The sequence below is a fragment of the Centroberyx affinis genome, unplaced genomic scaffold (genome assembly GCF_046629955.1).
Source record: "Centroberyx affinis isolate AG114_WGS23_722 - 3 ecotype Tasmania unplaced genomic scaffold, CSIRO-AGI_Caff_v1 ptg004020l_1, whole genome shotgun sequence".
In the NCBI taxonomy this organism is placed as follows: domain Eukaryota; kingdom Metazoa; phylum Chordata; class Actinopteri; order Beryciformes; family Berycidae; genus Centroberyx; species Centroberyx affinis.
Window position 1 is genome coordinate 31081 of NW_027281824.1, and position 12717 is coordinate 43797.

Sequence of the window (12717 nt, forward strand, 5' to 3'; positions counted from 1 at the left end):
TTTTGAAGTTCAAGGTAACTTTCAACAAGTGTAAAATGTAAACTCTGGTTATCAAAACTTGCATCTAAAATTCACCAAGGCCAGCTTTAACTATATACAAATCACAATGCATTCAGAATCTCAGTGGTCACATCCCTATTGAATTCCTTGTATTACAACAGCCACAATTCTCAGCTGCTGGATGAACATCAGTCATAGGTGTTGGGGTCTAGCTGATGTCTCCCTCTCTGGCTGATTCCTGACCACAGCATAGCACACGGCTGGCCCCGGCAATGACACGTTCCCCCACACAATCAGGTTACTTCATACAGAGTAAACAGCTCTACTAACTAAAACACTGGAGTTAGTAGCGCCAACTGTAATGACTGTTGGAGACGCCTTTTCAGTCAGCGTAGAGTTACAGAAACACCTATGACTGACGTGAGAGCGCCAAGTGTTGCATGCAAGAACAGGTAGGAGGACAGACAGGAAGATATAGTTGACACGTTGCAGTGACTCTATGTGGAGGTAATGTTATGCATAAAGAAGAGAGGCGTAAATCCGTGCAGAAAAGCCAAACCCACCGACTCCACCGCCCACTTCCCCTTAGTCAGCGCCCAAGACTGAGAAAAGGGAGAGCAGATGCAGCAAAGTGCAGAAAGCAGCAGAGCCGTTGCAGAAGTCCTGCTGTCGGCAGGCTGCTGCACTACTGCTGCTCCACCCACAAGAGGATTTCTTTTGCAAAAGCTGCAGCGTGAGTGCAGGATAGGACGATGGGTGGAGGGACTTCTGCAATGGCTTCACATGTAGTGTAGTGTGGACTTTCTCAAGAGTTAGTACATATGTGTATGTGAATGTTTAAATAGGGTCTGAAAATGTGTCATATCATTCAGTAATTATAAGTCATTCTAATGCTATAACTAGTTAATACATCTATTTTACATGGATATTACTTAGTTATTTCCGGGCATTACTGTGTAATTAATGGCCTGTAATTTAAAGAGTTACCGAGTTTCCAATTGACTTCATCATGAATGTTCCAAGTGCAGACTAAGTTTATCAATGAAGTGATAAGTCACATAAATGACAATGTAAAATGAATGGCAATGGAAATTTACTGACCGCAAAAAGAACTGGTAACACTTTACATTAAGTGTTCATTAACTAATGATAACTAATGCATTTACTAACATGAATTAAATGACACTTTAAACCAAATTACATGAATAACACACTATTCATGTTAGGTAATGCGTATTGTGGCTTACTTACTTTACTTAATGGCAGGATATGTTTGAATAATACATGAGGAGTTAGGGTTTCAATTTAGACAATACATTGGCATTAACAAACGTGCATAATAATATTACTTAATGTAATTGTTTATTGTGCATTTAATATGAACTCATCTTTGTTTATGTCACTGTTGATGTGTAATTCATGTTGGTAAACACATTAGTTAACAAACATGTAACACATTAATTGATGCAGTTGTTCATGTGCATTTAACATTAGCCAATGTTCAATTCATGTTAGTAAATGCATTAGTTAACATTAGTTAATGAACACTTAAAAATGATCTCTATATTGTTTGCAGGATTGTCAAGCACGGTCACTTGTGTGTGATATCTTTGTGTATTTCAGCAGGCTGTGTGTGTGTGTGTGTGTGTGTGTGTGTGTGTGCTTAGTCAAAGCGTTACCTGTTAGTCATGCTCATGCGCCAGAAGCAGCAGCAAGAAGAAGGAAAGAGGACGAAGCGAAGCAGTAGGCAGTCCAGGCATCCCGTGTGTGTGTGTGTGTGTGTGTGTGTGTGTGTGTGTGTGTGTATGCGTGTGTGTGAGCGTGCATGCGTCTTCCCGGCACTCACCTTTGTAGACGTTGAGTGTGATGGTGCGGACTGCGATGCGGACCATGCTTTCGGGGTGGTTGAAAAACTTAATGGCCTCGGTGTACAGGGCAAAGTCATTAGTGTGCTGTGTGTGGGAGACAGAGAGGAGGGGGGGGGGGGCGCCGGTGAGCAAGGCACTGCGCTGCACCGCCACACTCAGGCCACAAACAACCACAGAGAGAGAGAGAGAGGAAGACAGGCTGAGGGGGCCAGACATGCTGCCTCGTATTCCCATTGGATAGGGAAAAGACTATTGTCCTCTCAAGTGTGACATCATTTCTGGGATTCTGGATCCCACCTATTTTTGATCTCATGGGTTCCTCTAATATGCTTTTCTTGATTTGTTGAGGTGGATTCTGATTGGTTTTAAAACTGCAATGAAAAAGATAAAATAAATTGCTAGCGACACTTAGCTTAGCACTTAGAACTTTTTTTTTTTTATTCTGTCACGCATTAAAATTAAAACTAACTTCATCATATGTCATTTCTACTTAAATTATTTCACCCACTTTAAGGACAGAACGAATCTCCTTAGGCGAAAAAAACCCCCCAAAGGATCCAAATGGAATTCGAAAACCCCGAAATGACGTCAATACTTGAGAGGAGTATAGGATAATTGGAGAGTAGCCTGCTGCTATCTAGTACTGCAATTTATTTGAGAAAGTGTTCTACATTGGGAATATGATATTTATCATTCCATTTCTGTTAAAATACAATTCTAGATAGAAACAATAGAATGGATCTACTGCAAATATATCCCAAACTTTTCTAGCTCAGCAATAGTATGTAGTATTCCAATTTGAAGGGGAAATAGGATTAGGATAGAGAAAGAATTCATGAGAATAACTATTACTATAAGACAGAAAAGGTCTAGCCTAAAACATCTCTTAATACTGTAATAATACATTTTGTACAGTACATGGATGTATTATAGGTTCTGCTGGTGGGACTAAAAGGAAAAAGACGAATTTCCTTTCAACATGTTGGATAGACAACAATTACTATAAAACAGTATGAGATTGAATGTAACTCCATTGAATAAATAACCCTACTGCCTATTGGACCAGCATTAGTTCACTCAAATCCCATTGAATTCCTAGGTTTGTAATGAGTCTTTGTAATAGTTGTAGCAGCTAATTAGAAGTGGCAAAAATCCAAACATATGAACTTACAAGTATCTGAAAAATGATCTTGAGTCTGTTTTGTTGTTGACTCATCTACAGTGTATTATGGATTTCACATCAAAAGATGAGTTTTTGGCACAATAACAATCTGGCAGCTATTGATTTTGGGTGTTTTTTGGCCCTTATGGTGATCCATCCTGACACAATGATGCAAACAAAACACTCAAAAGGAACAACTTCAGCTGGATGCTGTATGCAAAACGTCTCCAGTGACTGTTGAATTTACTCCTCTAATGGTGGATTAAGAACTAGCTTATCATTTAGTCAACATGTAGCAACATGCCAGTGTGTTGGATTTAGTAAATGTTAGTTATTTAGTAAATTTAGTACAGTCTGCAGCTCTGCATCTTACAGAGTCGTCTCTCTCTGTGTCAGTGCCTGTTCCTCCACCCGGCCGCTCCTCAGTCGCCGAGACCTCCGGCCAATCGCGGTCCGGGGTCGGAGTTCAAAAGGTCACCCGGAGGTCGCGGCGAATGAAGAAGTCCGACCCTGACACCGAAACCAAGCCGAGAATTTTAAGTCCGTAAAATACGACTTGTGTAGATCTGACAGGAACGGGAGAAGCCAAAGTGATCGACCATCGCATGTTGGGACAAATGAATTAGAAACGAATTAAAAAGCTGAATGATGAATTATAAAAATAAACAAAAAAAAAAATAGGCCTTATCAAACTTTTTCCAGCCCTCAGATTGACCAAATGTCAGCCAAGTGGCTTACAACTCTATATCCACATGAGAAATGTCATCCTTATGAGCACTGCGATTGATTAAATTAAAAACATAATCATATCATAGGTTACTTAACCATATAAATGCCTGTCAGATCTACACAGTGGGTCTGGTTTTGGCTTCAGGGGCAAGCAGAGCGCTACCATCAACAGTACACCAATAACTTTCCCCAAGACACACAGGCCAATGCTACGGCTATTAATACTGCTGGAACAATAAGGGTTAATAACATCAGAGAGTATTAGGGTGTTATGCATTCTTTGTACCATCTATTAACACACACACACACACACACACACACATAGTTCCCTAGGGCTGTTCCCTATTAATGACTTGTTGAATCAGATTCATCAGGCCAAGTTGACTGTGAACTGATTTATTAAAGAGAAAAACATAGAAAGCCACTGGATGTGAATATGATCAGTCCTCTGCCAATCTAGGACCTTGTATTGGACCACCAATGCCACACTTATACATTGGCATTTCACACTTATAGCTATACACAGAATGTACGTGTCTGTACAGGCTACTGAAAGATGACAAAGATGACAGTTGGTGTAGCTGCTGAATCGACCCAGCTGCACAGGAAGCTGGTGTTTGACACAGGAAGTCTGCAGCCAAAGATTTGTGGATGAAAGTAGCCTAACAAGTGCATACAAGCTTGATTTGAAGGTTGCAAAAAAAATGCATGTGAAAAATGTGAAATGTGCTCGAATTTTGAAAAGGTAAAGTAATTAGCCTTGGAAAACTGACCTTGTGACGCAACAATGATTTAAGAATGAATTTGATATCGCTGAAAATATCGCGATATTATCGAATATCGGGGAAGAGAGAAAGTGAAGAGAAACTTAAAGAGAATTTTAACACTCTATTCAAGAGATCTCTATTCAAGAGATTAAAGTAACGTGAAAACTAAAAGAGAATTTGTATTTCTATTCAAGAGATTAAAATTCTCTTTAAAATTCTCTTTACTTTGCCATCTCTCGCTCTTCCCCTTTAAATTCCATCCGTCTTCCCAGCTTCAAACCTTGTTCTACCTTTCTCTTCTTCCCCCAGACCTTCATCTGTTTTATTCCTGCCACCTCTCTTTTCACATCCAGGTTGTGGAAGGTGTGGATGTTGAACGTGACGGGCAATTATCTCCCAAATCTACTCTTCCATCGCTCTCTTTCCTCTCCCACCATCCCTTCCTTCTTCTCTCCCTCCACTCATTTCATTGCTCAAGTCAGACCGGGCAGCTTGGTCCCCTTCCGTGTTTTTCCTCTGATTTTCTTTCGAACCCCTCTTTCTCTCCCTACATGACATCCCTCCGGCTCTCCCTCCCTTCACCGCGTTAGAGAAGTGCTGCACAGTCACGGCTGTTGAATCCGACTGACGGTCTGTCGTTTTCTCTCCCTCCCCGTTCTCACTAATTCGTTCCATCGCTCCGTTCCTCCGTTCTCAGCCTCTCCAGCCGTTACGGACACGATGCGGTTCTTGACTTTGACTGACAGCCCCCTTCTATGTTTCCCGCCATTCTCTCTCTCTCTCTCTCTCTCTCTCTCTCGCCCCTCTCATCCCCTCCGTCCCTCACCTCGTTATAGAAGAAGTGCACGGTGTGGTTGTTGAGCTTGAGCGACAGGGTCTTGAGGAAGGAGATGTAGTAGGCCATGATCTCCTCGTCCGAGAAGTCAAACTTGTGGACGATGATGGAGTTGACGTGGTTGTTGGACAGCAGGTAGTCTGTGGAGAGGAGAGGAGGGAAGAGAAGAGAAGAGAAGAGAAGAGAAGAGAAGAGAAGAGGAGAGGAGAGGAGAGGAGAGAAGAGAAGAGGAGATAAGAGAAGAGAAGAGAAGAGGAGAGGAGAGAAAGAGAAGAGCATCTTTATTGTCTAGGCTTTCTGAGACTGACTTAGATCACGATCATACAGGATGCGCCTTTTTTTTCTTTACTGTCCAATCAGATCAACGGAGAGGCGGGACTTGTAAACAATAAACATGGAGGCAAATTACTGCTGCTCTTCATAGTTCTGGTAACTTGTTTTCATGGTTTTTTATAGTTTATAGTAATTGCTTAATTTGGTGATTTTTTTGCAGCAAGCACAAAAAAACAGCTGGTTGAGTGACTGACAGCTGATCGGCAGCTTCTGTGGTTGCCTAGCAACAACACAAAAATGTAGTCTTTGCATTGTTCACCCTTCAAAACGCATCCTGTGTGATCGGACCCCTAGGAGGCAAGATGTTCTAGGCAATGTATTGAAAGCGTGCACACACACACACACACACACACACACCTATATATACACACAGACTTACATAGGGAGGTCTCATGGCTGATGTTCTCAAACAGTATGTTGAGGGTCTGGAGCAGCTGGACACAGACGTATCGACCCGACTTCTGGCGTAGGATGTTCAGGAAGAAGGCGAACATGTTCTTCTCCAGGAAGAAGCTAAACACACACGTGCACACACACACACAGGATTAACATCATCACAGGATTAACATCATCAAGACATTGTCTGGAAATGTAACTGCATTATCACGCGGCTCAACGATTTACACAAAACTCAGGACGATGGCTAAAGATTGCGCGATCCGACTCGTAATAAAAGTTCAACTCTTAATCAAAAACAAAACATTTTTGCTCAATTCTAGAGTCCATTAGAATGAGAATAAAACATCCAGAAGCTATTACCCTGGAAGTTAGGGATTTAGGATGACAGCTTACTGCCTTATTCTGGCACCAAGTACGCCTTCCACATCATGTGAGTCTTTTTGCTCTATAAAATTAGTATTTTAGGCCATTTCCTCTTTCTGAGTCATGTAATAAAGCTAAGAGAGCTGGGAGAGAGAGAGAGAGAGAGAGAGGCGATGACATGCGACATTAATTGCAGGGCTGTTTCTGATGAGTCTGGGTCCCTGGGTACGACTGAAGCCATTCTATTTAGAATGCAGGTTGAATGAGTTCAGGTCCATGACTAAGCTTGCTGCAAGTCTGCATTCCTTTAGTGATTAGAAGGACTGTAAGAGTTAGATCTCACAGACGATGCATAAACAACACAAAGAGACAGATTGTTGCCTATCAATAGGTGGGAAGCTGAGTATGCATTCTGTACAGCGTCTGAAATTAACGTCAAAGTTTGCAGAAGTTTAGAAACTACTGCTTTGTGCAGCCAGTGTAACAGGCAGCCTATCAGGAGCCCGTTTGATACAAAGCCATTGTTTTGCTTTAATTTGATTGGCTCACACTCAGAGACAAAGAGGGACATGGTCACCTCACAGCAAGAAGGACCCAGGTTCGATTCCCGGTTTGTATGTTTTCCCTATGTTTGCATGAGTTTCCTCCAGGTGCAAATGGGAGTGGGAGTGTGACTCTTTGTCTATCTGTGTTGGACTGACAACCTGTCCAAGGTGTTTCCCTGCCTTCTGCCCAATACAGGTGGGACAGAGAGTGTATGGTGGTCAGCAGGGACAAACTTTGCGAACAGGCAAAGACCAAAGACTTATATGTATATACCGAGGACTTCAAATGTTATCATCTCAAAAAGTTACTGGCCAGTGTGGCGGGTGATCCTTATTGAATTATCCACCAAAAATAAATAAAACTAATCCCAGATGCAGAAAAGCCTTGCTCACTCCAACATGCTGTCCACAGTGTTAACTGTGTGGATCACGCAGATGGAAAAAGGTGGTTGTAATGCGCAGCTCACTAGTTTGATAGCATGCATGTGTGTAACTGCGGGAATGTGAGGCTGAAAAAAAAGTGTGCATGCTCAGCAAACCTCACCTGTATGAATATAGGTTAAAAAGGAAAAGAAAAAGCAAATATGAAGCTGTCACTGTTCCCGGGTAAAGAGGCAGATCTGCATACTTGTCATCATGCTGGAGGAAATAGTTTGACTAGGACTTACTCAAACACAGAGCTGTCATTCTGGTCGCCCCAGATGAGGATCTCTGTGATGGAGCGGATGGTCTCCACCAGCAGGTTTCTGTTGTGGTCCGTCACCGTGGTGTTTTTAGTCAGGACATGGTACATATACCTGAAGGACAGACGGGAACGGAAAGGGAGAAATGTGGAGGGAAGTGGGGAAAGATAAAGATAAGGAGGAGAGAGAGAGTTAAGTCTGAGTGTGCATGTGTGTGTTACAGTTACAGTAGCCCTGAAGCCAGCTAACATCACATCATGCTGTGGCTTTGCACGACACAACTTACACAATGTCATGCCGCACAGATTGCCGTAACACCCTATGTCACCACAGTCAAGCCAGTAAAACTTACACGCCCTTACACTAGCACCTACTGTCCAGGTTGCATGCAACTGGACAACTGCAACGCTGTTTAGCCACGAAGCTAGCGATAACAAGCTAGCTCACCTGACAGTCTACCTTGCCAAACAAAATAGAAATGCCATGGCAACGTTAGCTGGTTTTGTTAGCTAGCTGGACAGCTGAGTAGCTATTACATTTAGCATTCCTTCGCAGCAGGGCTAACGGTAACGTTGACAGCCGAGCTCAACCGATGAGAGGCTAACGTTAGCTTGGTAACCATGATCTAAAGCTAGCTACTTACTTCAAATGGTCCAGGGAGTGGATATTTTTCGTTTTCCCCTGTCCTCCAACCCAGCTGCGTGACCGCCCGAACATGGTTGCAGTTTTAAAGGGACTGATGCTTTTTGTCAGGTGCGTTATTTTGCTAAGGGGTTAGTGTCCGGATCGATCCATTACACCCACTTCCCCGTACACATCTAAAGACAGATAGCTAGTTAGCAAACAGAAGGTGATCAGGCGATAGCAGCAGTGAGGGGGTCATTGCGTAACAGGGTTAGTGAATAGGAAGTTTGGGACTTGCTGTTCCTTCGCTACGATAAACACTTGATGCGACGTACACCAGCGAATGGGAAAAACTACAATATTGACTTCCCCGTTTAGCGGTGACGGTTAAAACGCGCGACGTGTCCGCGCGAGGGCTGACTATACTGATTGACGTTTTAAGTGACCAATCACAACAGAGGCTGCCAGAGGCGAGCCAACCAGCTGCGGAGGGTTCAGTTGTCGCTTTGTAGTCGGAACTGTTTTGATGCAGTTGGGGAAAATGTTGGCAGGAAAATATACTAAAAATACCGTTAAAGCCGTTTATATGTGAATGTTTCGTAATGTAATATAAACTACCCATCACGGATGCGTATACCCGAGAAGTCAAAATACTTGCTTTATAGAAGAGTTCGTATATTTTTTTAGCGTGGCACGCTACTGTTTTTAGCCCTAGCAAGCTGGCACGCTGCGAATTCCGCAGCCCCGAGGAACGAATGTCAAGAATGCGTCGAGCGAGCGCGATATTTTGATACACCGTTTATTATTAGCTATGAACGTTACGCGTTTGAGTCTGCCGTTTTTTCTGTCGTGTTCACGTGGACCGTACAGATAAGATAACGTCTCAAAGCTGCCTTCCAAATCACTGCTGCAGTCAGACGAGGGCCGAAATGGACACCTCAACTCCATCATCACCCCTGGCACATTTCTAGCCGTAACACCACCAACCAGCCTGCCACATCCCCCGGTGCTCCGCTCTGCACGAACGCATGAACCCAAACCTCGGCTCTCGTTCTTTTCTATGACACACCCAATTTATGCTCAGCTAGATTCGGTGGAATCGCTCTTGGACGAACTCCCCTATATGTTTTATCTGGGCCTGTTTTTTGTGAACGTCCTGATCCTCTACTATGCCTTTCTGATGGAGTACATCGTCCTGAATGTGGGGATAGTGTTTCTGCCCGAGGACATGGACCAGGCGCTGGTGGACCTAGGGGTGCTGTCCGACCCGGCCTCCGTCCCCTACGACACGGACACGGAGCTGGATGTGTTTGAGGGGTATCTGGAGTGACAAGGCGGCCCAGGAGGAGGAGGGGGGGGTGGGGGGAGAGGTGATGATGATGCAGAGGGCCGATGGGAACACACCCTGGTCAGTGATGGGGGGAAAGACTGTCTCAGAGCGGATGCTGCTGCTGCTGCCTTTTGGCTGCACGGACATCAGTGTGAAAAAGTAAGCAGAGTGCAAATGAGAAATGTAAAGTTATGTATAATTTAGGTTTTGTCTGGAACATGCTTCTCATCACCCTTTTTATGCTTTGTTTTTAAACCCTCATAGGTCATATGTGCCTAGGGAAAAAGTTTTTTATTTTATTTTTTTTAGATTTAGCTCCCACACAGGCACTCGTGAGAACTCCACATAACATTTTTCCTCATTTCTCCCAGCACCCCGTTTTCGAAAGTGTCACTGCCGCTGCACACTTGTTTAATTAGCTCAAGGAAAACTGCAAAAAGTGTTTGAGAGATCGATTATCCATTGTAACGCTTGTTTCCACGTGTCCACACACAGGTTGTCTCGTCTCAAACGAAGGTAGCCCGAGGACAGATTCAGCACCGCCGGCCATAAGGACAGCGACAGATAATTCTCTCCTGGATCAGCTGCCAGTCAATCTGTTGCCATTTGAATCGCAATTTCCATCAGTGGGACACCGGGGGGGGGAGGTCGGCGCTGGCGTCTGCAATCGAGGAGATTTAGACTGAAGCACAAGTTGCTTCGAGTGAAGAGACGCTCCACTGAGTCCCGCGGGTGAAAAATGAATGTTACCGGAGATCTGGGGCACGTTGAAGGTCACCTAGACAGCAGCCGGGTCAGATCTCGGACTGATGGACTATGCGGCTGACTGTGACTTTCTCAATCCGGGGCATTGCGAAGATCTGGCAGCCGATGATGTCAGCGCGATGGACATCTCTCCAGAGGAAAACTGTCCATAAAAAAACTCGAGTTTGCCACACTTAATCACACATAGACCCACTTGTTTTAACGATTTGTCCTTTTTTAATTTTTCAGAACGCAACACAACAAGAGCGGAACAAGTTTCACATCGCCGCTTTGCAGGCTCACTCATGCTCAAAGCGTGATTCGCGACACTCTCAGGAGCACTGTCAGGAACTCTGGGCCCACTGACAAGATGGGGAAACCACAGGAAAGCCCTACTAATGGCGTCATTTTTCGGGACGTCCTGCAGCCCGGCACCCCCCGTGAACCAGGAGCACCTCGCCGCACTTGCCATACTTGCCGCACTCTTCAATACATCGCAGAAAGTATCAAAGCGTCAAGGGATAGTGTCTTTGATACGCTTTCTGTCGACCCACATCACACCATTAATCGGGTCATATGCAAATGTTTTATTTTTCCACACTAAAAAGCGATAACGTACGACAGCCTCGATCAGAGGCGCCAAATACGTCGGAAATGTCGGTGCGAGAAGTGTCAAAGAAACCTCACTTGAAAGAGAACCTCAAAACAAGTGCTTTGAATATTTGACTTCTTCATCTTGTTTTCTTTTGCTTGAATATCATCTTTGAAACGCTACAGGTGTGTGTGTGTGTGTGAGACACACAGGCCAGACTCTTGCGCATGATCTCAGTTGAGTGTCTTTGTTTTTTTTTTTATCTGCTTTCGATGTGAGAGATTTCTATTTTATTGCACTTTCTCTCCCTTTTACTTTGTTTGTTATGAATTCATTTGACTGGAACACGACTCCACCTCTATGAAATGTATATTCTTGGCAGCAATAATAAACTGGATTCAAGCAATGGGGGGGAATGAAAGACAGAGTGAGAGTCATCCACCTGAAAGTGCCCCATATTAGTTTCTTCGATTTCTATCAAATCTCTTTGTAATGGGATAGTTCATTTGAGATTGACTTGACTATAAGACTTGAAAGTACTGTACATAGATCTGTGTTCAGAGTCAGAAGAGCACTTACAGCCCTACATAAATAATCAACTAATCAAGTAAACTTTGAATTTGGAGTGTACAATCCCTTCAAGGCAATACAGCAGAACCATGTTTCCCTCAAACCTCACACTTCTAAACCAGCTTCTCTACCAAATAAGCAAATTGTGCATCATAATTTGCTTGTTGTTAACCAAATAGATAACTAAAACTGTAGAGGCAAAAGCATTTCATAAACGGTCTTGTTTTTTGTTTTTTTGTGTTTAATTGTAAAGGAGCTTTGGTCCAGAATGTCAACGCCTTTCAGTGCTGTGAACGTTTTCGTCTCCCGGACAAAAACCTCGTCGAAGGCTCTACTGTGTTTAGTTCAGATGTCACTCAAGACTACGCTTTGCTTACTCAGCTGGAATCGGTACACTAAAGACGAATCGCTTTAATACTGAGCTAATCACATGATGACACCCGTATCAATACCTGTATCGGTGTGTGTTTATATGTACACACAGTTTAAAGGTTTATGCTGCAACTTAAACGGTCGAAAAATGGGAATGTAAAAAGGATCGTCAATGTAAAACGAATGAATAGGTAACAGTGCAGTTAAGACGGTTGCATCATTCTAAGCAGTGCTTTTCAGAATGGGGTGGTACCATGGCTCGACCCATTTGGGTTTTTTGAAGGCAGATGCCAATATTTTTTGGATTGATATTTTTGGATTTTCCCATTTTGGAATATTCTCAGCGGGATGGAAAGGCCTCCGAAACACCATTTAGACCATAAAACACTAAAACTCAGGATAATGGAACATGTTAATGCATACCTGGATGGAATCTGGTCAAAATGTCACATTTAGAATCAATTCAAGGGCTTCCTATAGACAACCAGTATAATGATCAATTCTACTATAAACATATACAGTATATAATCAATCTGCATCATGTGGGAGGTGGAAACTGACTGACCGATATCAGATTTTTAATAAAAGTCCGATATTGGAATCCAGAGTTCGACAGCCGGAGATGTTTGACTGGCCTTTGAAACTTTGTGAGAGAACTCAGATGGACAGAGGACGATGATGGATGACAGCCACTGTTTGTGTTGGATATCTCATCATCACACAGCCTTCACCCAGCGCTTGTGTTCTCCCTCCACCACCGTTTCCTCGGAGACACGCACATGCTATAATAAGCTACGGATC

The 12717-nt window shown here is 43.4% G+C and overlaps 2 protein-coding genes across 2 annotated transcripts in view; one reads left to right on the forward strand and one right to left on the reverse strand.

Annotated features, from left to right (window-relative positions):
* Positions 1-8504, reverse strand: part of clec16a (C-type lectin domain containing 16A) — a 31884-nt gene extending 23380 nt beyond the window's left edge. Inside the window, exons 1-5 of the mRNA XM_071542128.1 lie at positions 8328-8504; positions 7670-7798; positions 6074-6207; positions 5353-5501; positions 1847-1952 (exon numbers count right to left, since the gene is read on the reverse strand). Coding sequence (XP_071398229.1) covers positions 1847-1952; positions 5353-5501; positions 6074-6207; positions 7670-7798; positions 8328-8401 — 592 coding nt within the window. The 5' untranslated portion in view covers positions 8402-8504. The remainder of the gene's footprint in view (positions 1-1846; positions 1953-5352; positions 5502-6073; positions 6208-7669; positions 7799-8327) is intronic.
* Positions 8505-8832: 328 nt separating this feature from the next.
* On the forward strand, positions 8833-10312 carry dexi (Dexi homolog (mouse)). The gene is made up of 2 exons (XM_071542134.1): positions 8833-9797; positions 10134-10312. The coding sequence occupies exon 1, from the start codon at positions 9369-9371 to the stop codon at positions 9636-9638; it is 270 nt and encodes an 89-aa protein (XP_071398235.1). The 5' UTR covers positions 8833-9368; the 3' UTR covers positions 9639-9797; positions 10134-10312.
* Positions 10313-12717: the final 2405 nt, after the last annotated feature.

Coding starts and splice junctions, on each gene's coding strand:
- dexi (XM_071542134.1), top strand. CDS start 9,369: ATGACACACCCAATTTATGCTCAGCTAGATTCGGTGGAATCGCTCTTG.